Below are 24,902 nucleotides of genomic sequence, written 5' to 3'. Positions count from 1 at the left end.
TGATTTGCATTGCTCTGACTGCTAGAGATGGTGAGCATTTTTTCATGTACTTGTTGATTGATAGTATATCCTCCTCTGAGAAGTGTCTGTTCAGGTCCTTGGCCCATTTGTTGATTGGGTTATTTGTTATCTTATTGTCTAATTTTTTGAGTTCTTTGTATACTCTGGATATTAGGGCTCTATCTGAAGTGTGAGGAGTAAAAATTTGTTCCCAGGATGTAGGCTCCCTATTTACCTCTCTTATTGTTTCTCTTGCTGAGAAAAAAATTTTTAGTTTAAGTAAGTCCCATTTGTTGATTCTTGTTATTAACTCTTGTGCTATGGGTGTCCTATTAAGGAATTTGGAGCCCAACCCCACAATACGTAGATCGGAGCCAACTTTTTCTTCTATCAGATGCAGAGTCTCTGATTTGATATCAAGCTCCTTGATCCATTTTGAGTTAACTTTTGTGCATGGCGAGAGAAAGGGATTCAGTTTCATTTTATTGCATATGGATTTCCAGTTTTCCCAACACCATTTGTTGAAGATGCTATCCTTCCTCCATTGCATGCTTTTAGCCCCTTTATCAAATATAAGATAGTTGTAACTTTGTGGATTAGTCTCTGTGTCCTCTATTCTATACCATTGGTCCACCCGCCTGTTTTGGTACCAGTACCATGCTGTTTTTGTCACTATTGCTCTGTAATATAGTTTGAAATCTGGTATCACTATACCGCCTGAGTCACACTTCCTGCTTAGAATTGCTTTTGCTATTCTGGGTCTTTTATTTTTCCATATGAATTTCATGATTGCTTTATCTATTTCTACAAGAAATGCCGTTGGGATTTTGATTGGCATTGCATTAAACCTATAGAGAACTTTTGGTAATATCGCCATTTTGATAATGTTAGTTCTGCCTATCCATGAACAGGGTATATTTTTCCATCTTCTAAGATCTTCTTCTACTTCTCTCTTTAGGGTTCTGTAGTTTTCATTGTATAAATCTTTCACCTCTTTTGTTAGTATTTTATTTTTTTTGAGGATATTGTGAATGGAGTGTTTTTCCTCATTTCCGTTTCAGAAGTTTTGTCGCTGATATACAGAAATGCCTTTGATTTATGTGTGTTGATTTTATATCCTGCCACTTTGCTGAATTCATTTATTAGTTCTAGTAGTTTCTTTGTAGACCCTTTTGGGTCTTCTAGGTATAGAATCATGTCATCTGCAAATAGTGATAATTTAAGTTCTTCTTTTCCTATTTTTATGCCTTTAATTTCTTTTGTCTAATTGCTCTGGCTAGTATTTCAAGGACTAAATTAAATAGAAGTGGTGAGAGAGGGCATCCCTGTCTTGTTCCAATTTTAGAGGGAATGCCTTCAACTTTTCTCCATTCAGAATGATGCTAGCCTGAGGCTTAGCACAGATAGCTTTTACAATGTCAAGGTAAGTTCCTGTTATCCCTAGTTTTTCTAATGTTTTGAACATAAAGGGGTGCTGTACTTTGTCGGATGCTTTCTCTGCGTCTATCGAGATGATCATATGGTTCTTATCTGTAAGTCTATTGATGTGGTGAATAACATTTATTGATTTCCGTATATTGAACCATCCTTGCATCCCAGGGATGAATCCTACTTGATCATGGTGCACAATTTTTTTGATGTGTTTTTGTATTCGATTCGCCAGAATTTTATTGAGGATTTTTGCATCTAGGTTCATTAGAGATATTGGTCTGTAGTTTTCTTTCTTTGAGGTGTCTTTGTCTGGTTTCGGAATCAGGGTGATGTTGGCCTCATAGAATAAATTTGGAAGAGCTCCCTCTTTTTCTATTTCCTGAAATAACTTGAAAAGTATTGGTATTAATTCTTCTTTAAAGGTTTTGTAAAACTCCGCTGTATACCCATCCGGTCCTGGGCTTTTCTTGGTTGGTACTCTTTTGATGGCTTCTTCTATTTCATCTATTGATATTGGTCTGTTCAAATTGTGTGTATCCTCCTGACTCAGTCTGCGCAAATCATATGACTTAAGAAATTTATCGATGCCTTCACTATCTTCTATTTTATTGGAATATAGGTTTTCAAAATAATTTCTAATTGTCTTCTGTATTTCTGTAGCATCTGCTGTGATATTGCCTTTTTCATCCCGTATGTTAGTAATTTGAGTTCTCTCTCTTCTTCTCTTCGTTAGCATGGCTAAAGGTCTGTCGATCATATTTATTTTTTCGAAGAACCAACTTTTAGTTTTGTTAATTTTTTCAATAGTTTCTTTTGTTTCAATTTCATTGATTTCCGCTCTGATTTTAATTATTTCTTGCCTTCTGCTACATTTGCTGTTGTTTTGCTCTTCCTTTTCTGGGGCTTTCAGATGAAGTGTGAGCTCATTTATTTGTTGTTTTTTTCTTTTTTTGAGGAATGACCACCAGGCGATGAATTTTCCTCTTAAAACTGCTTTCATTGTGTCCCATAGATTCCAATATGTTGTGTCTGTATTTTCATTTATCTCTAAGAATTTTTTGATTTCCTCCTTTATGTCTTCTGTAACCCATTGATCATTCAGTAACATATTGTTCATTTTCCATGTGATGTAGGATTTTTCCTTCCTTCTTTTATCATTGATTTCCAGTTTAATTCCATTATTATCAGATAAAATGCATGGTATTATTTCCACCCCTTTATATTTACTGAGGGTTGCCCTATGGCATAATATATGGTCTATTTTTGAGAAGGATCCATGTGCTGCTGAGAAAAAAGTATATCCATTTGATGATGGTTGATATATTCTATATATGTCAGTTAAGTCTAGGTTATTGATTGTGATATTGAGTTCTATAGTTTCTTTATTCAACTTTTGTTTGGAGGATCTGTCCAATGGTGAGAGAGGTGTGTTGAAGTCACCCATAATTATTGTGTTGTGGTATATGTGATTCTTGAACTTGAGGAGAATTTGTTTTATGAATGTCGCAGCACCATTATTTGGTGCATAAATATTGATAATTGTTATGTCTTGTTGGTGAATGGTTCCTTTTATCAGTGTATAATGTCCTTCTTTATCCCTTTTGATTTACTTAGTCTTGAAGTCAATTTTATTCGATATGAGGATGGCCACCCCTGCTTGCTTACGAGGACCGTGTGCGTGGTATATTTTTTCCCATCCTTTCACCTTCAGCCTGTGTATATCTTTTCCAATCAGATGTGTCTCCTGGAGGCAGCATATTGTTGGAAATGTTTTTTTAATCCATGATACCAGCCTATGTCGCTTTATTGGAGAGTTTAAGCCATTAACATTCAGAGTTACTATTGATATATGGTTTGTACTTCCATCCATGTTTGATTATTTATCCTTTTTTAAAAAAATTTAGTTTGTTTCTCCATGATTATCTTTCCCCTCGCCCTCTGTCTTTACTGAGGCACTTCCCACTGATGGTTTTGGTTATTGTTTTTCCTTTCTTCCTCGTGTAGTGTTTTGCTCAAAATGCTTTGCAATGCTGGTTTTCTGGCTGCAACTTCTTTTAACTTTTGTTCATCATGAAAGATTTTTATTTCGTTGTCATACCTGAAGCTTAATTTTGCTGGATGCAGAATTCTTGGTTGGCATCCATTGTCTTTCAGTGTTTGAAATACATTGTTCCATGACCTTCTTGCTTTCAGTGTCTGTGATGAAAAATCCGTTGTTAACCTTATTGGTTTACCCCTGAATGTAATCTGTCTCCTTTCTCTTGTAGCTTTTAATATTTTCTCTTTGTTCTGTATATCGGATATCTTCATAACAATGTGTCTTGGCGTTGGTCTACTGTGATTTTGTGTGCTCGGTGTCCTGTATGCATCTTCAATTTGTATATCTGTTTCCTTTTTTATTTCTGGAAAGTTTTCTGTAATTATTTCATTCAGCAGGTTACTCATTCCCTTGGTTTGAATCTCTGTACTTTCTTCTATCCCGATGACTCGTAAGTTTGGTTTTTTTATGTTATCCCATAACTCTTGGATGTTTTTCTCGTGATTTTTTACCAGCCTTTCTGAGTTGGCTAGACTCTTTTCAAGATGATATATTTTGTCTTCATTATCTGACGTTCTGGCTTCTATTTGCTCCACTCTGTTAGTGATACTCTCAATTGAGTTTTTAATTTGGTTTATCATTTCCTTCATTCCTAGAATTATTGTTTGATTATTTTTTATAATCTCTATCTCCTGATAAAGATGCTTAACTTCTTCTTTTATCTGTTTATGTAATTCATTCTCAATGTGTTCTTTCGCTGCTTGAATTTGCTGTCTTGTATCCTCTTTAAGGTTCCATTCCATCTGTCTAAGGTGTTCCTTGAGTTCTTTATAAGACCATTTTTCTGATGACTCTAGGTCCTCCTGAATATTTAGGCTGTCCTGCATTGTTTGTACTCCTTTTCTTCCTTGCTTTTTGAAGCTGCTCATGTTACTTCTTGTTCTGTTTGACTGCTGAGTTACTGTTTACTCCTATAAATTTATTTGATGCTTGGGAGGAAAGGTATTAGAAGGGAAGGGAAGAAGTCACTAAAGAGAATGAGAGTAAGCAGGTAGAATTCAAGGAAGGGGGATAAGAAAATTGAAAAGAAATGAAAAGACAAAAGAAGAAAAAAATAGGAAATAAAAAAAGAAAAAAAATTTAAAAAAAATAATAAAAAAAATTAAAATTAAAATTAGAAGAAAAAAATTTTTAAAAAAATTGTAAAAAATTTTCAAAAAAACAATAAGAAAGAAAAATGAAAATGAAAGAAAAACCCAAATCAAAAAAAAAAAGAGAAAAGAAAAAAAAAACTAATAAATGCAGTCTTAGAGTTTGATTAACTTCTCTTCCAGTAGGTGGCGCTGTGCCTACCAGGCCAAGTTTCTCCTGTCAATACGCGGGAACCAATCACTGTGCAGCAGCTCCTCCCAGACTGAGCGAGTCTCCAATCCTGAGTGCCTAGGGCCTCCTCTTGTGTCTAGTCACTTCCCACTTTTCCTCTAGCCAGGCCCCTCTCAAGGGTGCCGCTCACCACAATACTGGCTACACGCCAGGTCTGCTGCTCCCGGAAGCCCTGTTTTCATGAACAACTGGGCACACTCTTCCAGTTTGCCATTCCCTCAGACCCTAAGTTTGTAGAGCTTGGGGCTGAGAATCCTCAGCGAATTTTACTTGCCCTCCGGTAGCCACGCCTCCGGTAGCTGGTGCAAGAGACCTCAGCTGTCAGCCCTGGCAGGTGTGGTAGTTCCGCGCCGCGGGTCCCGCGCCACCTCTGATTCCCTCGGGCTGGCTATTGCGCTCACGGGAGAGCTGGGAGGGGCCCTTAAGGTTTCCCCGATGTGTGGAGAGGGAAGGCTAGGGAATTACACACCTGTAGCTGCAGGTTTCAATGAAGTTATCTCCTCCGCCGCAGTCTGATGACGTCAGTTCTCTGCCATGGTGGTGTCTCTTGCAAATGGCGACAGTTCGTTTCCCTTTGCCGGGCGACCAATGCAACGGGTGGGTCCTTACTGTCTCTCCCAAGCCCCGTTTCAAACCTGTGGCCACTACCTATGAAGGCTGGGGAGGCATTTACCTCCGTAGGATGAGAAGGGCTGACCAGTTGTTTCAGCCGGATGGATTAGTGCTGAGTCACAGCTGTTTGCGGGAAGCAGGCGAACGGGAGCTTGAATTCAGCTGATCCGGGCTCAGTGTGTGTTCTGAGAGGCCCAGACTGATCGCCCCAGATCCACGTCAGCTCAGCATTGCCTAGTGATCCTGAGCAAACAGATTTAGGTTATTTACGACTCCCTATGCCTGCACAGCTGAAGAGGTCAGAGACTTGATCTCTCTGCGCCCGCCGCCATGTTGGAATCCGTGATGTACTATCTTTTTAACATATTTTTGTATTTAATTTGCCAGAATTTTATTGAGAATTTTTATATCTATATTCATTAGAGATATTGGTCTGAAGTTACCTTTCTTTGATGTGTCTTTGCCTGGTTTTGGAATCAGGGTGATATTGGCCTCACAGAATGAGTTTGGAAGTGCTCCCTCTTTTTCTATTTCATGAAATAATTTGGAGACTATCAGTATTAGTTCTTCATTAAAGGTCTTGTTGAACTCAGCTCTGGATCCATCCTGTTCTGTGCTTTTCTTGGTTGGTAGGCTTTTGATGTATCTTCTATTTCATCACTTGAAATTGACCTGTTTAAATTGTATATATCATCCTGATTCAATTTGGGCAAATCATAAGGCTCTATAAGTTAGTCAATGCCTTCAATATTTTCTATTGTATTTTATTTCAAAATAATTTCTAATTGTCTTCTGTATTTCTGTAGTGAGACACTACAGAAATACAGAAGACAATTAGAAATTATTTGCTTTATCATCACAAATGTTAGTAATTTGAGTTTTCTCTCTCCTTCTCTTCGTTAACATAGCTAAGGGTTTGCCAATTTTATTTATTTTTAAAACTTTTTGTTTTGTCAATTTGTTCAATTGTTTCATTTGTTTCAATTTCATTGATGATATTGGCACCAAAATAGACTTGTAGACCAATGGTACATAATAGAGGACACAGAAACAAACCCATATAACTATAGTTACCTTATATAAGAAAAAGGAGCCAAAAACATTCATTGGAAAAGATAGCCAGCCTCTTCAACAAATGGTGCTGGGAAAACTGGAAATCCATATGCAACAAAATGAAATTAAACCCTTATCTCTCACCATGCACAAAACTCAACTCAAAGTGGATCAAGGACATAGGAATTAAACCAGAGACCCTGTCTAACAGAAGAAAAAGTAGGCCTCAATCTCCATCATACTGATTAGGCCCCTACTTTCTTAAAAAAAAAAAAAGGATTGGTCTATAGCACAAGAATTAAAATCAAGAATCAATAAATGGGATGAATTCAAACTAAAAAGCTTCTTCTCAGTAAAAGAAACAATCAGTGAGGTAAATAGAGAGCCTACATTTTTGGGAGCAAATTTTTACCACATGCACATCAAATACAGCACTAATCTCTAGGATATATGAAGAACTCAAAAATCTTAACAACAAAAAAACAAATAACCCAATCAATAAATGGGCCAAGGAACTGAACAGACACTTCACAGAAGATGATATACGATCAATCAACAAATATATGAAAAAATGTTCAACATCTCTAGCAATCAGAGAAATACAAATCAAAACTACTCTAACTACTCACTCCAGTCAGAATGGCAGCTATTAAGAATACAAACAACAATAAGTGTTGGCAAGAGTGAAGGGGAAAAGGCACACTCATACATTGCTGGTGGGACTGCAAATTGTTGCAGCTAATCTGGAAAGCAGTATGGAAATTCCTTGGAAAACTTGGAATGGAACCACCATTTGACCAAGCTATACCACTCCTCGTTCTAAACCCAAAGAACCTAAAAACAGCATACTACAGTGACACAGTCACTTCAATGTTTATAGCTGTACAATTCACAGTAGCTAAACTGTGGAACCAACCTAAATGCCCTTCAGTAGATGAATGGATAAAAAAAACTGATTATATACATACACACACACACACACACACACACATAAATACATACATATACATACACACACACACACACACAATGGCATACTACTCAGCATTAAAAGAGAATAAAATTATGGCATTTGCAGGTAAATGGATGGAGTTGGAGAATATCATGCTAAGCAAATTAAGACAATCTCCCAAAACCAAAGGCCAAATGTTCTCTCTGATAAGTGGACGCTGATTGTAATGTGGGTGAGGAGGAGAATGGAGGAACTTTGATTGGGCCAAGGGGAGGGAGGAAAAGGGAGGGGGCATAGGGGTAGGAAAGATGGTGAAATGAAATGAACATCATTTCCTTAGGTACATGTATGACTGCACATGTGGTGCAACTCTACATTGTATATAACCAGAGAAATAAAAAGTTGTGCTCCATTTGTATACAATGAATCAAAAAGCTTTCTATTGTCATGTACAACTGACTGGAAGTAATAAAAATTTTAAAAAAACTAGATGTTGGAGACAAAGATGAGGAAAAAATTACTTCCCATTGCATAATTTTTTACCTTCTGAATTTTGCATTGTGACTATGGAATGGCATTCAAACATAAACTAAATCAATTTAGGTAATTTAAAAGTAAAGAAATGCTAAATTTCTTAGCAAAAACAACAACAATTAGGAATGGAACAGCTATACTATTCTTAGTATTTATCCAGAAGAATTAAATTCAGCATACCATAGTGATATATGTGAACTCAGTATATAGTAGCAAAATTCAAAATTGCCAAATTACAGAACCAGCCTAAGTATCTGTCAACAGATGAATGGATACAGAAAGTGTGGTATATATACACAATGGAGTTTTTATTCAACCATAAAAAAACAAAATTATGTCATATGCAGAAAAATGAATAGAACTTGAGAGCATTAAACGAAGTGAAATAGGTTAGACTCAAAGTCAAAAGTCATGTTTTCTCTTGTATGTGGAGGTTAGAAAAAAAGAACAAAAGGGGTAGGATCTCATGAAAATAGAAGGGAAACCAGTAGAAGAGAGGTAGAGAACCTGGAGAGGGGAAGAAGGAAGGGAAAGGAGAGATAGGAATGAAACTGACCAAATTATGTGCATATATAAATATGTAACAACCAATCCCACTGTTACGTATAATTATAATACACCAAGTTAAAAAAAAACTTAGATTTAAAAGTCAAAAAACACTATCAAGAAAGTGAAAAAACAACCCACAGAATGGTAGAAAATATTTGTAAATCATAAATCTTACAAAATATGTGAGTGTGTGTGTGTGTGTGTATAACTTGTAATTCAATAATAAAAAGACAATCCAATTTAAAAATAGGGAAAAGATCAAAGCAGACAGTACTCAAAAGCAGCTACACAAATGGCCAATAAGCAAATTTTAAAAAGCTTAATGTCATTAGTCATCAGGTAAATGCAAAACTATAATAAGACACCACTTCATAACCACTGGGAAGTTCAAATAATAATGCTAGTTTACAAAATGAACATAGCAATTATTGGAAAATATGTGGAAAAAGCCAGGCATGGTGTTGCATGCGTATAATTCAGTGGGTCAGGAAGCTGTGGCAGGAGGACCCCAAAGTTCATGGCCAGCCTCAGCAATTTAGTGAGGCTCTAAGCAACTTTGTGAACCCCTGTCTCAAAATAAAACATGAAATGGCTGGGTATGTGGTTCAGTGGTAAAATGACTCTGGGTTTTAAAAAAAAGCGGGGGTCGGCAGGGGTACGGGACAGGGAAGAGGAGTACTCATACACTGGTGGGAATGACTGCAAATTGATATGGGTGTTTTGCAGTGGGTGGATGTGATGAGAATATTTTGAAATTAGTAGTGATGGCTGAACAACTCTGAATACTCTAAAACCCACTAAACTTTACATTTTAAATGGGCGAATTTACAGTATGTGAATTATATCTCAAGAAAGCTTCCTCCCCACCTCTGTTTTCAGTACTGAGGATCAAGGACCTCTTGTGGGCAAGTACTCTGCCATAGATAGGGATTTATTTTTATTTTGAAACAGGCTCTCACTAGGTTGCTCAGGCTGGCCTCAACTTGCTACTGCTTCAGTCTTTCAAGTAGCTGGGATTATAGATGTGTGCACACCTCTCTTGGAAATATCCTGTTTTTAAAGGGAGATAAGGCAAAAAAAATTTCAATACCTGTGAATCTAGATGAAGGGTATATTTCTATACTATTCTTTCCATATTGTTGGTCTAAATTTTTTAAAAATAAGCTAGGCAAGAGTGAAGTGGAGAAAGTGTGTTTTTAGAAAATTGGTGCTGATCTCAATAACAAAGGTTTATTTTTTTCATAGGTAAGTAAATTCTCAAATTAAGAGATTAGAATATGACTAGAATCACTTAACTAATCATTAAGTCAAAAACCCACAGTCAAGAGACACCTACCTGGTTGAGAAGTATCAGTCCATCCTCTTTTGGCTCGTACACAATAATCCCACCTTGTATTAGGGTCCTTGACAAATTTGCCAATATCTTTGAAGAGTTCACAAAAAGACATTTGGCTGGCTTGATAAACAGTGTAGTAGAGGAGGGCAGCCCTCCATAAAAAGGGGTCTTTTCTGAACAGGACACTGTGAATACTTGCCAGTCCTTCCTCTGTAGGATTGTTTGGCTTTAGCTCATGTTTTTTACGACCAGTCCAACTATTCCATGGTTGCTGCAGATTATTAATGCCTCGAAAATAATGTGTGCCTATGGAAAAGAATAATAAAAAATGGCATTCTTTTAAAAATTCTTTTCCAAAGAAAATGCTAAAGTTTGGAGCTAGTGCACCCCCCAAAGGCCTAAGTGCTAGAAAGGCCCAGGGGGAGGCCTTCAGGTAACCGGAGGCAGTGATTATTTCAGTCCCTTATTTTTCCTTTCTCTTTCTGGCTGTGAGTTGAGCATTTTTGCTCAGCCACACACTCCTACTATAATGTGCAATCTCACCACAGCCCTAAAAGCAAGGGGGCCAACTGATCCTGAACTGAAAACTCCAAAACTGTCAACCAAAATAAACGTATTCCAAATTGATTGCCTCATTTATCTCTTATAGTAACAGAAAACTCACAGAAAATATTGCATAAACAGTTCTAAAACTAAATTGATGTGTACCTACAGATCAAAACACAGTAGAAAATGACCTGAGCCTAAGCCTTTGAGGTCTGAAGTAGGCTGCTGTCTTTACAAGGTCCATATGTCTCATGTGAAAGGGTATAACCTTTACAACTATACTGTTAAGAGAGAAGAATCAGACTGATATTTTTAAAAAAATCTTAAGAGTCACTGAACCCCCTCAGTTTAAGGTGAGTGAACTGAAATCCAGAGGAGTTAAGGGACTTCAAGCTTACCACAGTTAAAAAATCTAATTTGAAAAGAGAGATAAATAATTTACCTTTAGTCCAACCGAAGCTTAAAAACCTCATGACATTTTGCTGAATACTATTAAGAATATTTCTTTGGGGCTAATTCCTGATATTACAAACAGGAAAAAAAAAAAAAGGAAAGTGTTACTCATACCTATTTCGTGCCTCAGCATTCCCTCCAGCCAATGCTCACGTGCAGTGGAAACATTGATGGTCAGAGTTGGACATCCATTTTCTACTGTCATTGAAGCACGGGAAAGTAGGTCCTCAGTGAGATGAACTACAATCTAAGGAGCAAGGGGCAGGGGACAATATGTGTGTCACACACACATATTCAGACACACACCACACACACACACACCACAAAATATAAAGGGGTAAGGGAAAAAAAGCTTTCACAGAAAACAACAGAGAACTTAAAATTTTACCTGTGGGGTCTTCTCAAATAGCCCTGGCTAAAATGATGCAAAAGAAGGACCAACAGATTTCTGCTTGTTGCCAGTGCCAAGGCTCTAAGATTGGCCACTAAGATCAGACTATTAATAAGAGAGACTCTCAGGAAAAACTCCTCAGTTAACAAGTTTTTCATGTAATCCCACAAGCTACACAGAAATGTCAGTAATAAAAGAAGAAAAACAAAGAAACTGAACACATCAAGACAATTCAAGACAAGAGGAACTTAAAATATTTATTAGTGAGAATCCGGTGACTAATATAAGGAGTAAATTTGGGTTGGCAAACAAAACCTGCAGGAAAAAATTATGTGGCACTGTCTGAGTATTAGAATGCCACAGCCAACTCCTGTATGCACTCATGATCCATACCTCTCCCAGGCAGCCTTCCTTCATCATGTACTTCCTAACATGATTCCAGATTCGAGGTTTAGATAACAAACTACCACCAGTAGCTTGTTCAAATTTTTCATAGCTTCCATATTTCTGTAAAGTCAGCTCCATAATATTGATGGACTGTAAAAGGAAAAGATAATGAAAGTAAATAACTTCATATTACTTTGAGATAAATAATAAGATAACTATGATCTTATTTATCATCATGACCTCTTCTGGCTTATTGATTATGAAATTAACCTGAAAATGAAGTAACACATTTTTCTAAGCTAAACTAATTTCTACTCAATTTCCACTAACTGCCTGTGCACTTAGAAATACTCTCTTTCCCTGTGTTCTCTTCTCCTTAACATAAAGATAGACCAGCTCAAGTACTATATATCTATAGTGCTGACACCTGATTGGCTGAGAAGTTGGGCATAGAGCTCTTAGCTTCTCTAAGATCATCTGGTGCTTTGGCAGAACTTAGAATGGAAGGTATGTCTCTACACTTGTCACTACATACAATTACCATTTGGATTGAAAAAAAATTCAAAATTTTTAAAATGTACTGAAGAACTGGCATGCACAGTGGTACATGCCTATAATCTCAATTACTCAGGAGATTGAGGCAGGAGGATTACCAACTTCAAAGCCAAGCTGCGAAATTTAGCAAGACAGTGATGCAAAATAAAAAGGGCTAGGAATGTAGCTCAGTGGTGGAGTACCCCTGGGTTCAATCCCTAGTATCTCTCTCTCTCTCTCTCTCTCTCACACACACACACACACACACACACACACACACACACATAAATCAACTAGTTTTCCGTGACAATCTGTAAGATGCTACTTTCTTGGGCTACTCTTGCAGAAAACATAATCTAAACCTTAGTAAAATCTTTTAGCTTTCATTCAGGGTAGGGTACTACCTTTTTATTCTTCATAAATTTCCACAATAAAACAAACGGACAGTTAAAACATTTTCTCCAAATACACATATGCAAAATGGAGACTAAAAAAAGAAAAAAACTAGTTACAAATTACAAGTCATCAGTATCTGTGGCAAAGCCACAAGGAAGGAAAACATAAAGAAGAAGAAAATTACATTTCAGAAGCCTTTTAGGAAAGAAACTGAAAAATTCAAACATTATCTTATATGAAATGTGAAATAACTAGAAAATCCATATATATGTTATATAAATTTATGGACTGTATCAGACTAGTAACAAGATTAAAGGTATGAGCTCTTGAATTGGACTATCTGAGCTGATATCCTGGCTTGTTTACCTGATAGCTGTGTTACCTGTGAAGAATGAAAATGAACTTGTGTTTCAGACTCCTCCTTTGTAAAGGAGGATAGTAATAATAATGTCTACTTCATGGTTTTGTTGAAAAAATTTAGTCAACTTTTGTAAAGCAGCATCTGAAGTCAGTAGATACTAACCATTGTATCATCATTGGTACGTTACTGATGAACCCAGCCTAATTCCATCTTAAGAGCCATCTTGTCACAAAGTCATGAAAAGTTAATTTCTGTTTTACTATAATTACTACGATTTCTAAACTTGTTTGGAATTCCTGCCCTTGCCTTGAACTCACCCATGCCTGGCTTTCTCTGACCACATAACAACCTTCTCTAAAACCTTGGTGGTGGCTCATAAATCCTGGCTCCCCCTGACCAGATAACAACCTTCTCTGAAACCTCGGCAGCGTCTCATAAATTCTGATGTTGGGATCTGAATTTACTCCCTACCTTGAAATATCATGCCATGTAGATCATTAACCTACTATCTGCCTTTGTATTATGTTTGTCAAAATCCTGTTGGCTGTAAGTTCTCAAGACACCCCCCCTCTGCAACTTTTTGTGCTATAAAATTTTGTTCTTAAAGAGCTGGGGGTGCTGGTCTCTAGCCTGTGTTAGGAGAGACAGCCAACAATCAGCTCTCTTTGTGTACACAAATACAAGCTTGCTTAATTTAAAATTGGAGTCTGGTGGTCTTTTATTTGTGATAGGGTTCAACAGTTACCATTCTTTACAAATACCACCACTATAAATAACACGCCTGACAGAAAAATCAAAGAAAAGTTCACATAACTGCAGGTGATAATTCAACACACATGTTCCCATTGGGAAAATACACAATACTAATAAACTACACATGTACCATAAAGTTATCAGAACAAGAAATGGCTTCAGTAGGTTTTGCCTGGCTTCTGTTTCCAAAACTATTAATGAAAGCCTTGTTATTCAAACAGAGTGTAATCCAAAGGCCGGTAGCCCTGGCATGGTTGGGAGCTGGTCCCAAATGTACAATTTTGACTCCTACTACCCTCATGACCATCAATTCAAAAATCTGCATTTTAACAAGATCCGCAGGTGACTCAAATATAGTGAAATGTACTGGGCATGGTGGTGCATGCTTGTAATCCCAGCAGCTCAGAAGGCTGAGGTAGGAAGATCATGAGTTCAAAGCCAACCTCAGGAAAAGCAAGGCACTAAGCAATTCAGTGAGACCTATAATACAAAATATGGCTGGGGATGTGGCTCAGTTGATGAGTGCCCCTGAGTTCAATCCCTAGTATTCAAAAAATAAATAAATAAACACACACACACACACACACACACACACACACACACACATATACATATATGTATATAGAAATATAAATAAGTACACATTTTACCATATGTGTGTGTGTGTGTGTATGTGTGTAAGATGTGAGAAAGATCTCAGAGAATGGTGAATATAGCAGAAGTGCTCTGGAGGCTGATTCATATGATAACTAGGATAATTAAAAGCACAAATTTAGCAATACTTAAAAACCCATTTTCATAGATTAGCAAAAATAGTGTGTGTATTCTAGTCTAATGGTCACCAGTCATCCACTAATCAAACAGTGAAAAATTATGTAAAATTTGGTTTTAAGAACTGCAGAAGAAAGTAGAGTGAATACCTTCTATATTGGACTGATAGACCTAAAAAAAGTTAATTTTTTAACTATAATTTCTGCTTCAAGGTTTTTTAAAGCATGAATTTAATTTCAGAGAAAAATTAGCTTTTCTAGGCATATGTTTAGTCAATAGGAAAATGTGGCTATCTGGTTACTATTTATTGAAGCAAAAATAAAATAGTCTAGAGAAGTAAGAAAAATACAGGTGTTCCTTATCACAGATCAAAGAGTAAGTCAAAGAATTAATACAATAGTGGGATTTTTTTGCAATGAGAGAATATAACTTTTTTATCAAAAGGATAAACAGTAGCACATCACTTCCTTTTTTTCATCTGCATTTACTTACATGGCAACACTATATGAGAACTACATCAATGTGCCCAAAAGCTCATTTTAATATTCATCATTAAATATTAAGTATTTATTTTACATTCAATCTTTCTTCTTTGAAGTGCATATCCTGTCACCATCCATTGATTCCTTTTTTCTTCCTTGGTTTTTCAACTGCTCTAACCCAGACAGATCTGTCTGATCTCAGAGATCTACAGCATCCTTTACTGATCTCAGGATGATACTCCACAGCATGGAGACAGAGACAATTATTAGATAGGTAAGAATAAGTCAAATTTTTAAGAGATAAAAGTATGTTGAGTGGTAATGAATCAATCACTTCACCAGTGAATAATTTTGTGTTATGATTTCTTCCTTTGCAACTTCTTTCATTTTTTGGTAGTAAGGATTAAACCTAGGGCCTTGTGCATGATAAACATGCATTCTTCAATTTATCTACACCTCTGGCCTCATACAACTTCTTAACTACAAGCTATAAAAATTTTGAGTATGATCCCAAATTTGAAAAAAGAAAAGAGTAATTTTAAAAGGCACAGGGAAGGGTCAGTAATGGTGGCACACATCTCTAATCACAGCTATTCAGGAGGCTAAGACAGGAGGATCACAATTTCAAGGCCACTCTGGGCAACTTATCTAGACCCTGTCTCAAAAAATGAAAAGGTCAGGTGATGTAGCTTAGTGTTTCAGTGTCCTGAATTTGAACTTACAGTACTATAAAGAAGAAAAACAAAAGCCAAAAAAAAAAAAAAAAAGCACAAGGAAGCTGGGAAGGATCCACCCAAAGGCTAATGTTCACATTTGGGAAAGGGTTGTAGGGATGGCTTATTATTTATATTTTTCCAACATCTTAAAATATTTTATAACATGCTATATGTTAGTGCTATGATTAGGAGGAAAAATTACTCTGTAACAAAAGGAGGGAAGGGAGTTCATAGAACCAATGTCTATACTACTTGGAGAATTAGGCTTTCAACACCTCAATGTGAATAGTATGTTTAGGGGTGGTGAATTTCATGTTAAACCTCTAATTTCATTATCACCTATGTTAATCAGGAAACTACATTTCCTAATATAGGATACAGCTCCAGAGAAAATAAATTAAAGAAAAAGGATGGATGAGGTGGGAAAAGGAGTGAAGCACTGCATTCTGGAATGTATGGCTCCCTTACTTGAAGACTTATGGTCAAAGGTAGGGGGCCATGGTTTTGTTTTGTTTTTGGTATTAAGGACTGAACTCAGGGACACTTTGCCACTGAATCACATCCCCAGCTCTTCATATTTTTTATTTTGAGACAGGGTCTCATTAAGTTGCTGAGGCTGGCTTTGAACCCACGATCCTCTTGCCTCAGTCTTCCAAGTTACTGGGATTACAGGCCTGCACCACCGCCCCCAGCTCAAAGGTAGAATTCTGACTGTGAAAGGGGAGTTGTCCATATTCTGTATTGCTATGCTCTGAATGTTTGTGTCCCAGATTGGTGTGTTAAAATCTTAACTCCTAAAGGCACTGCTGTTACAAGTTGGGGCCTTTGAGAGGTAATCAAGTCATTGGGATTCTTCTTCAAGTCTGGGTTTAATGCCTTTGTTAAAAAGGCCCCAGAGAGCTAGCTAGCCCCTTTCATCGTGTGAGGTCACATCTAGAAGACACCTACCTCTATGAACTAGAAAGTAGCCTCAACAGCCAAATCCTTAACTTCTTTACCCTCAGAACTGTGAGAAATTTCTGTTATTTATAAGTTATCCAGATTAAGGTATTTTGTTATAGTAGACCAAACAGATTAATAGATGTATTTTCAGGAAAATGATTCACTTTACATTCTCTGGAACACTAGTTTTCAATTTTGGTTTTCAGCACTGGAACTTTTCTTTCAGACCAAATCTCAACTTCATTTTAAGTTTTCATGTCTGTTGAAAAATACTTCAGTGTCTGTGAAAGGACTAAAACATGTTTTACTGTAGCTTGTAAAGCACTCATACCCATAACTCTTTCACTTTCAAACTCATAGTCATACTAAAATATTATGGAACACCACTACTTGAAAGTTTAAAAGGTCTCTAAGATCAGGAGGTCCCTAGCTCAGAAGGCTCAACAAAGCAACTCTCATGTACAGTTCAATCTGAGAAGTCTATTAGATAACTCCTTATACCTGTCTTTAGGCCCACTTAAGCCTCATACAAAGTGGTTATTGTTTTTTTGGGTTCTTTCGTATTTTTGTTTTGTTTTTTGGTACTAGGGATTTAACCCAGGGGTACTTTACCACTGAACTACATCCCCAGTCTTTTTATTTTTTAATTTTCAGTCAGGGCCTCATTAATTTGCTGAGGGCCCCACTAATTTTTTTTTTAGTCATACATGACAGCAGAATGTATTTTGACATATAATACATACATGGAATGTACATACATCAATCATAATGTCTATTCTATTCTGCTGCCCTTCCTATCCTCCCTACTCCTCCCCTCCTCTCCCATCCTTTCTCTCTAATGTGACACACTTTTTTTTCTTTTTCTCATTACAACATCATATATGTATTCTGTATAACAATGAGGTTCTCCTTCCATCTTCCGTGCAACTCCCCTTCTCCCTCTTTTTCCCTCCCACCTCTCTTCCCTATTTAGTGGTAGTCTTCTTCTCCTGCTCTTCCTCCCTATCCCATTTTGAGTCACCCCCTTATATCAGAGAAGACATTCGACATTTGTTTTTTAGGGATTGGCTAACTTCACTTAGCACAATCTGCTCTAATGACATCCATTTGCCTGCAAATGCCATGATCTTGTTATTTTTTAGTGCTGAGTAATATTCCATTGTGTATAAATGCCACATTTTTTAATCCATTCATCTATCTTAATAAGACACCTATAGCACAAGAGTTAAAACCAAGAATCAACAAATGGGACGAATTCAAACTAAAAAGTTTTTTCTCAGCAAGAGAAATAACATGTGAGGTGAATAGGGAGCCTACATCCTGGGAACAAAATTTTACCCCTCAAACATCAGATAGAGTTCTAATCTCTAGAGTATACAAAGAACTCAAAAAGTTAAACAACAAAAAAGCAAATAATCCAATCAACAAATGGACCAAGAACTTGAACAGAAACTTCTCAGCAGAGGATATACAATCAACAAATACATGAAAAAAATGCTCACCATCTCTAGCAATCAGAGAAATGCAAATTAAAATACTATCTCACTCCAATAAGAATGGCAGCCATTATGAAGTCAAACAACAATAAGTGCTGGCGAGGATGGGGGAGAAAGGTACACTCATACATTGCTGGTGGGACTGCAAATTGCTGCAGCCAATTTGGAAAGCAGTACGGAGATTCCTTGGAAAGCTGGGAATGGAACCACCATTTGACCCAGCTATTTCCCTTCTCGGACTATACCCAAAAGACCTAAAAAGAGCATACTACAGGGACATAGCCACATCAATGTTTATAGCAGCACAATTCACAATAGCTAGAATGTGGAATCCACTAAATTTTTAGTTGAGGCTGGCTTCAAACTTGTGATCTACCAATCTCAGCCTGTAAGGATGGCCTTAGGCCTTAGCCTTAGCAACCACATTTTAAAACACTCCAGTTTGAAACCTGCAGTCTCACCAGGCACGCCTATCAGATCCCTCCAGTATGGCCCTTAGGCACAAACAAGTCACTCTCCCCCCCCACCCTGATAAACTCAAGAATGAAGCCTCTGGCAGGCTGTCCTCACCTGATAAGAGGGAAAGGGGCAAAAAGGGTGGGGACCACCAAACCAGATGTTTTAACCCCAGGTAAATGATGCCACTGAGAAATCCTGAGGTAGCTGATAAGGATTGAAAGGGGGGTCAAAAGCCCCCAAATTTAGTATAAATAATAGAGCAAATGAACAGATATTCAGCCAGCCGATACTGATGCACACAAGTTAGAGAGCCTGATGAAGACCTGGACTGGCATCTCATCTTTTGTCATTGTTTGCCTGATCCTCTGCATGCTTCACCACTCTCAAACTCTACAGCCACATCTTGACCCTGGTGAGAGCTGCAATTTCTCCTACCACCCTCTCCTTAATAGGCCATCAGCTCCACCCCAGGAGAAGCTTGCCTTGGTTCCAGACCTGAGTACCTGGTCTGAGTGAGTGCGCATCTGCTGGACTTAAAACCTAAGGCTTGAGACTTTTGATCTGACACTTGAACTTAGCACTCAGGGGGAATGTCTGTCATTATCCTGACATGATTAAGTATGTTTGCAATGCTTAAAATTAATTAATCTAGAATTGTTTGCTGTGAATTGATTATGTTTATTTCAGTGCCTAGCATTAAGGACTGTCATTTTCTTGATTAAGAACCTATAGATTAAAATTGTATGGAGTGATTTGAGTGAATAAAGCATTGAAAAAGGCAGAAGCTTGTGGACATTCTTTATTTCTTCCCCTAAACTGCAAAAGTTGAACCTTTTGCCCATCACGACATAGCCTCCTTAGTTGCTGGGATTATAGGCAGGAACGATCAAACCAGCATAGGTGCTTCTTCTTTTTAAATATTTTTTTTAGTTGTTTAAATATTTTTTATTTTATCTACTTATTTTTATGTGGTGCTGAGGATGGAACCCAATGCCTCACACATGCTAGGCAAGCATTCTACCACTAAGCTACAACACCAGCCTACAAGGTGCTTCTTAATTACAGATGTGTAATAGGAGAAAAAAATGAAAACATAAACCCTATGAAGAAATGTGATATCTGAGGGATGGGTGGGAGCCTTATCCTGAAAACTCAAATGAAGAACATACCTCTGAAAAAGTATTAGGTCAAATCCTATGACATTGACATCATATGATGATCAAATATGAGCAATTTTGTATGGTTCAACCTTATATATTCTGTAGGAAACAATAAATTTCAGAAAGTACAAGCTTCATTTTACAAATTAATGAAACCAATGATAACCTTCAATAATCCTCGGTGGGGGTGGGTCTTGAAAATAAGAGGGAAGTTGAGACATATGAAATACAGATAACTAATACTAAATCTATTAATTACATGTGAAGAAAACCTAAAATAAATGGAGCAATATTCAAAGTTAAAGAAAAATTCTTACCTATAAAGACTTGAGTAAACTGATCAAATGGCCATGGGAGACAGAGATTAGGGAAGGGACAGGATGGCAAGGTACACCTACATTGAGTGAATTTCACTCATTGTATTTTTTAAATATATTTTTGTTTATTTACATGAATAAGAAGTTCCTATTATCTTCTAAATTAATAAGGAAAAAAATCATTCTGAGACACATCAGGATGTCCATAACCTATTGTGAAAAAGAAATAATCTCTACTGCACAGCTCACTAACTTGCCTCCTTCCAAGAGGCTTCAGGCAAGAAGCCCCCTAGAGAGATGGACTAACACAATGTTTCTGTATTTAAAAAAAAAAAAAAAAAAGTGGGGAACAACCTAAAGATTCAAGTTCAACCAAAACTGTAAACCCTTTATTTTTTATTTTATTTTTAGTGGCACTGGGGATTGATTCAGGGGCACTCTACCACTGAGCTACGTTCTTAACCCCTTTTGTTTTCTAATTTTGAGACAGGGTCTTGCTAAGTTGCTGAGGTTGCTCTGGCACTTGTGAGCCTCTTGCCTCAGCCTCTAAAATTACAGGTGCCTGGAACTGTACAACCTTTATAAGAAAAATACAGTCACTTAAAATGATGCTGACATAAAAGAAATGTTGACAATTTTTAAGGATATGAGAAAATGTTTATCATAAGTAAGCAAAAGCATATTAACCTCAATGATGAATAGTAGGCTTGGGAGAAGAAAAAATACACAGAAATGTCAGCAGTAGTTATCTTTGAGTGGCAGAATTATGGGATTTTAATTCTTTTTCCCATAATTTCTGAGTTTGTTTATTTTTGCCATGATGGGAATTGAACTCAGAGACTTACACATGCTAGGTGAATGCTCAACCACTGAGCTGCAAACTTCAGCTCAACTTTTCTAAGTTTTTATACTGAACATATATTATTTTTATAATATTTAAATCCCTCCTACTTTGGAATCTTTGGGTCTTCCTACTCACCATCTGATTACCTTATCCCACTTGCCTAGTAGTTATTGATATCCCTTCTCTGGGATATTTGCATTTAAAAAGGGAGCACATAAAAAAAGGTGTTTTTTTTTTTCATTTTCATTGTAGCTTTATTCACAGTATTTAATAAAAGAAAAAAAAAGTAAACTTTCAGTCAGGCATGGTGAGTGAAAAAAGTTTTTTTAATTTAAAAATCCAACAATGTTTTCTATAAGTAGATTTATAGGCTGGTAGAAAAAGAGCTTATATGCCTCACATTCATGAGGTCAACTCATGGAAGAAGCAGCCATTTTCCTCATCTATGTCATCTATGTACTTTTATTCTGTTCTGTAAAACAACATCTTGGAGCCAAACATGGTGACTTGGGAGGCTGAGGCAAAAGGATTGCAACTTTGAGGCCAGCCTCAGCAATTTAGCAAAGCCCTGAAACAACTTGGTTGAGACCCTGTCTCAAAATAAAAATTTTAAAAAGGGTTGGGGATGTACCTTGGTGGTAAAGTGCCCCTAGGTTCAATCCCCAGTACCAAAAAAATAAACAAAAAAGAATTTCTGCAACTCATTAATTAAAAGAATAATAAATAAATAAATGGGTGAAGTTTCTAAAGACAGTTCTCCAAAAATTATATATAAGTGGCCAATAAGCACATGAGAAGATGCTCAACATCATTAGCTACCAAGGAAATATAAATCGAAATCCAATGAGACACTACTTCATATCCACTAGGATAGCTATAGGAAAAAAATAAATAAACAACAGTTAATGAGGATGAGGAGAAACCGGAACCTTTATATACTATTGGTGGGAAAGTAAAATGGTATAGTTACCTTGGAAAACAGTCCAACAGTTACTCAGAAGGTTAAAACATGAAGTTATTATATATATCATCAAATACTACTAGGTATGCATCCAAGATAATTAAAACACATGACCACATAAAAACTTATACCCAAATGCTTATAGCAGCATTATTCATAATAACCAAAGGTGGAAACAATCCAAATGTCTATCAACTGATGAATGTAAAAAATCTATGTACAAAATATTATTCCATAATAAAAAGTACTGCTACACATACAACATGGATAAATCTTTGAAAACATGACAAATGAAAGAAGTCAATCATAAAGGGCCACAAAACAATTACATATTATACAATTCTGTTTATATCAAATGTCAAGAATAGGCAAATCCATAGAGACAGAAAGCAGATTATAAGGTTGTACTTGGTAGGAGGTTGGTAAGGAACAAGGACTGATGGCTCCTAGGTACAGAACTTTTTTGGGTGATGAAATAGTAAAATTATGATGTATACATAACTGGATATATTAAAAATCACTGAACTATACACTTTAAATGGATGAACTGTATATAGCATGTGAATAACATTTTAATAAAGCTATGTTAAAAAGGAAAAGTAATCAAATAATATAATAAAACATTCAAATTCTAAATCCATAAAATGAAAAATTTATCTTTATAAAACTTCCAGCATTGCCTTGGATGATACAACAAACTTTCTGAAAAATATCAATGTTCTCCTAAATTATCTGCTTTTGGTTTACTTTCTTATTTTATCTGGAAATCTGACCGTCAATCATGAGCCACTTCAATAGTCATGTGCTAAAAATCTATCTCCCTTCTCAACTGTGGTTTTCACTCAGTGAAAAACTATACTGTGGAAACACTAGCCATCAGATCTGGTTTTACATTAGGGCCCCATGGTTTAAGACTGTGATTGCAGGAATGCTGCTTAATCTTTCTCAGAGTTAGTTTCTTCGATAGCAAAATGGAGATGAAAATCCTGGCTTTATTTAACTCCTAGGGTTGTTGTGAGGGGCTCTGAATGTGCTCTCTAATCTATTTCCCATATGATTATACAGTATTTAAGCTTCAGCAGTTGACTGCTGGGTTGTAATTTTAGAATTTAAAATAACTGGATTGCTCTCTTTTATTCAAGGTAATGTTTTTCCCCTCCCTTGTTAATATATAAAATCTCAATCTCCCCTCATTCCTCTCCTTTTCAGAAAATTCTAAAATCTGGAACCCACCTCTCAAATACTGAATAACCTCTAGGAGATCATAGAGTCCTTTTCTTTTTTTTTAAATTTTATCTTTTTGTTTTTAGTTGTAGATAAACACATTTATTTAATTTTATGTGGTCTAAAGATTGAATCCAGTGCCTCACATGTGCTAGGTAAGCGCTCTACCACTGAGCCATAACTGCAGCCAGGATAGTCCTTTTCTTTAAGCCTGTTATTGCAAACTGTTTTTTGAGAGGAAAGTGGGCTACATGATCATTTTTTTAAAGGTTCCCTACCCAAATAAGCATGGAAAATATTGGACTAAATAGAGTTAAAATGAATGCCTCTCCCAAGCCTTTAAAAAAATACTATGTGTGTTGAATCTGGGAGATGAATATAGTAGTTTGTGCTTTCTAACTTATATGAACTCCTTATTAGTGTTCCTCAGAACAATTTGAAAATGGTTACTTTAGACACACATGGGACACACACACACACACACACACACACACACACACACACACATATTCTGGTAATGATATTCTCAGAATGAAAGGCAAAATTCCACTAAAATGAGTTTTTCAATGGTGGCTATTGCTTTTTGGTAGCAAATTAGGTATATAAAGATTTGTGATTACTCTATCAGATCATTATGCCTCCATTTAAGATACTGCAGTCAAAAACCAGTAGGACACTGCACAAATGGTTACATTCTCAAATATCTTTATTTGTAAGCAATGCTACTGGGGTATAAGATAACTGGAGAGGCAACAAAAGAACACTTTTATAGTCCAATGTTTAAAATCCCTACACTGGCCAAGAAAAAGATATATGCAGGCTGAATTTGAACCTTAGGCCACAAATTTGGAAAGCTGACCATCAATCACAGATCGATTGTTTATAAAGCACTTCACTAAATTTCCAGCATAACAGCAAAAAAGCCCATTCATTTATCCATTCACTCCTTTATTCATCATTGGGGTCACCTTCTATGTGCCAATCACTATTACTTTTATATATTTTAGATTATGAGTTCCTGTCCTGTCTTTAGCCTGGCAGAGATGACATCTAATGTGATACTCTGATGGAGTTATGAACAAAGTATTGTGAAATCACAGAAAAAGAGTAAATAGAAGTGATAGATTAGAGGAAATAGAAGGCATTTCAGGCAAAAGAAAAATAATACTGCCAAAGTAAAAATAAATCAAAGAAAGTGAAATACCTTGGGAAACTCAGCACCAGGATCTGTTTTTGATTCTGGAATAGAAGAAATAAGTAAAATACACTGCTATCAAAGAGGTTGATCTGCTGGTGAAAGTAACAAACTTAAAAATGGTAAGAAAGGATAAACACAATGACAGATCATTTGTATGAGAGGCTATGGGAGTTTGAAGTGACTTGGGAATAAGGTCTTGAGGGCTGTGCAAAAGATTTTTGAACTTTAACCTAAATTATGAAGAGCTCTGAAGTTTTTCAAGACAAAAAGTTACACAACCAGATTTGCACTTTAGAAAGACACTGACAACAGTGTGGAAAGCAGAGGAAAGACTGAAGCCAGCAAAAATACTTTGCCAGTAATGCATTTTCTATAGCAGATGAGGATCAGGGTATAACAAAAAAAAAAAAAAAAAAAAAAAGAAAGAAAGAAAAGAAATCTATTTCAAACAATCATATTCTACATATGTAGAACCCAGAAAATAAACCGATAACAGACATTGAGCCCTTCTTCAATAAATGTGAAAGCCAGACAAAAAAAGAAAATGTTGCTTGCAGCTTATTCTTTCCCTTAGAATTCTGGGTCCCCCCTTCTACATTCTGTGTTGTCAGGGTGTTAGGTAG

General features: G+C 36.5%; 1 protein-coding gene across 6 annotated transcripts in view; it reads right to left on the bottom strand.

The window, feature by feature from the left end:
* Positions 1–24,902, bottom strand: part of MATCAP2 (microtubule associated tyrosine carboxypeptidase 2) — a 54,548-nt gene that overhangs the window by 11,310 nt on the left and 18,336 nt on the right. For all 6 annotated transcript variants that reach the window (XM_081284675.1, XM_081284674.1, XM_081284679.1 and 3 more), the window contains 3 exons: positions 11,672–11,815; positions 11,002–11,134; positions 9,889–10,194 (listed from right to left, as the gene is read on the bottom strand). In XM_081284675.1, coding sequence (XP_081140801.1) covers positions 9,889–10,194; positions 11,002–11,134; positions 11,672–11,815 — 583 coding nt within the window. The remainder of the gene's footprint in view (positions 1–9,888; positions 10,195–11,001; positions 11,135–11,671; positions 11,816–24,902) is intronic.

Source organism: Spermophilus citellus (genome assembly GCF_964194105.1).
Source record: "Spermophilus citellus genome assembly, chromosome: 3".
Lineage (NCBI taxonomy): Eukaryota > Metazoa > Chordata > Mammalia > Rodentia > Sciuridae > Spermophilus > Spermophilus citellus.
This window is presented reverse-complemented; position numbering and strand designations above follow the sequence as displayed.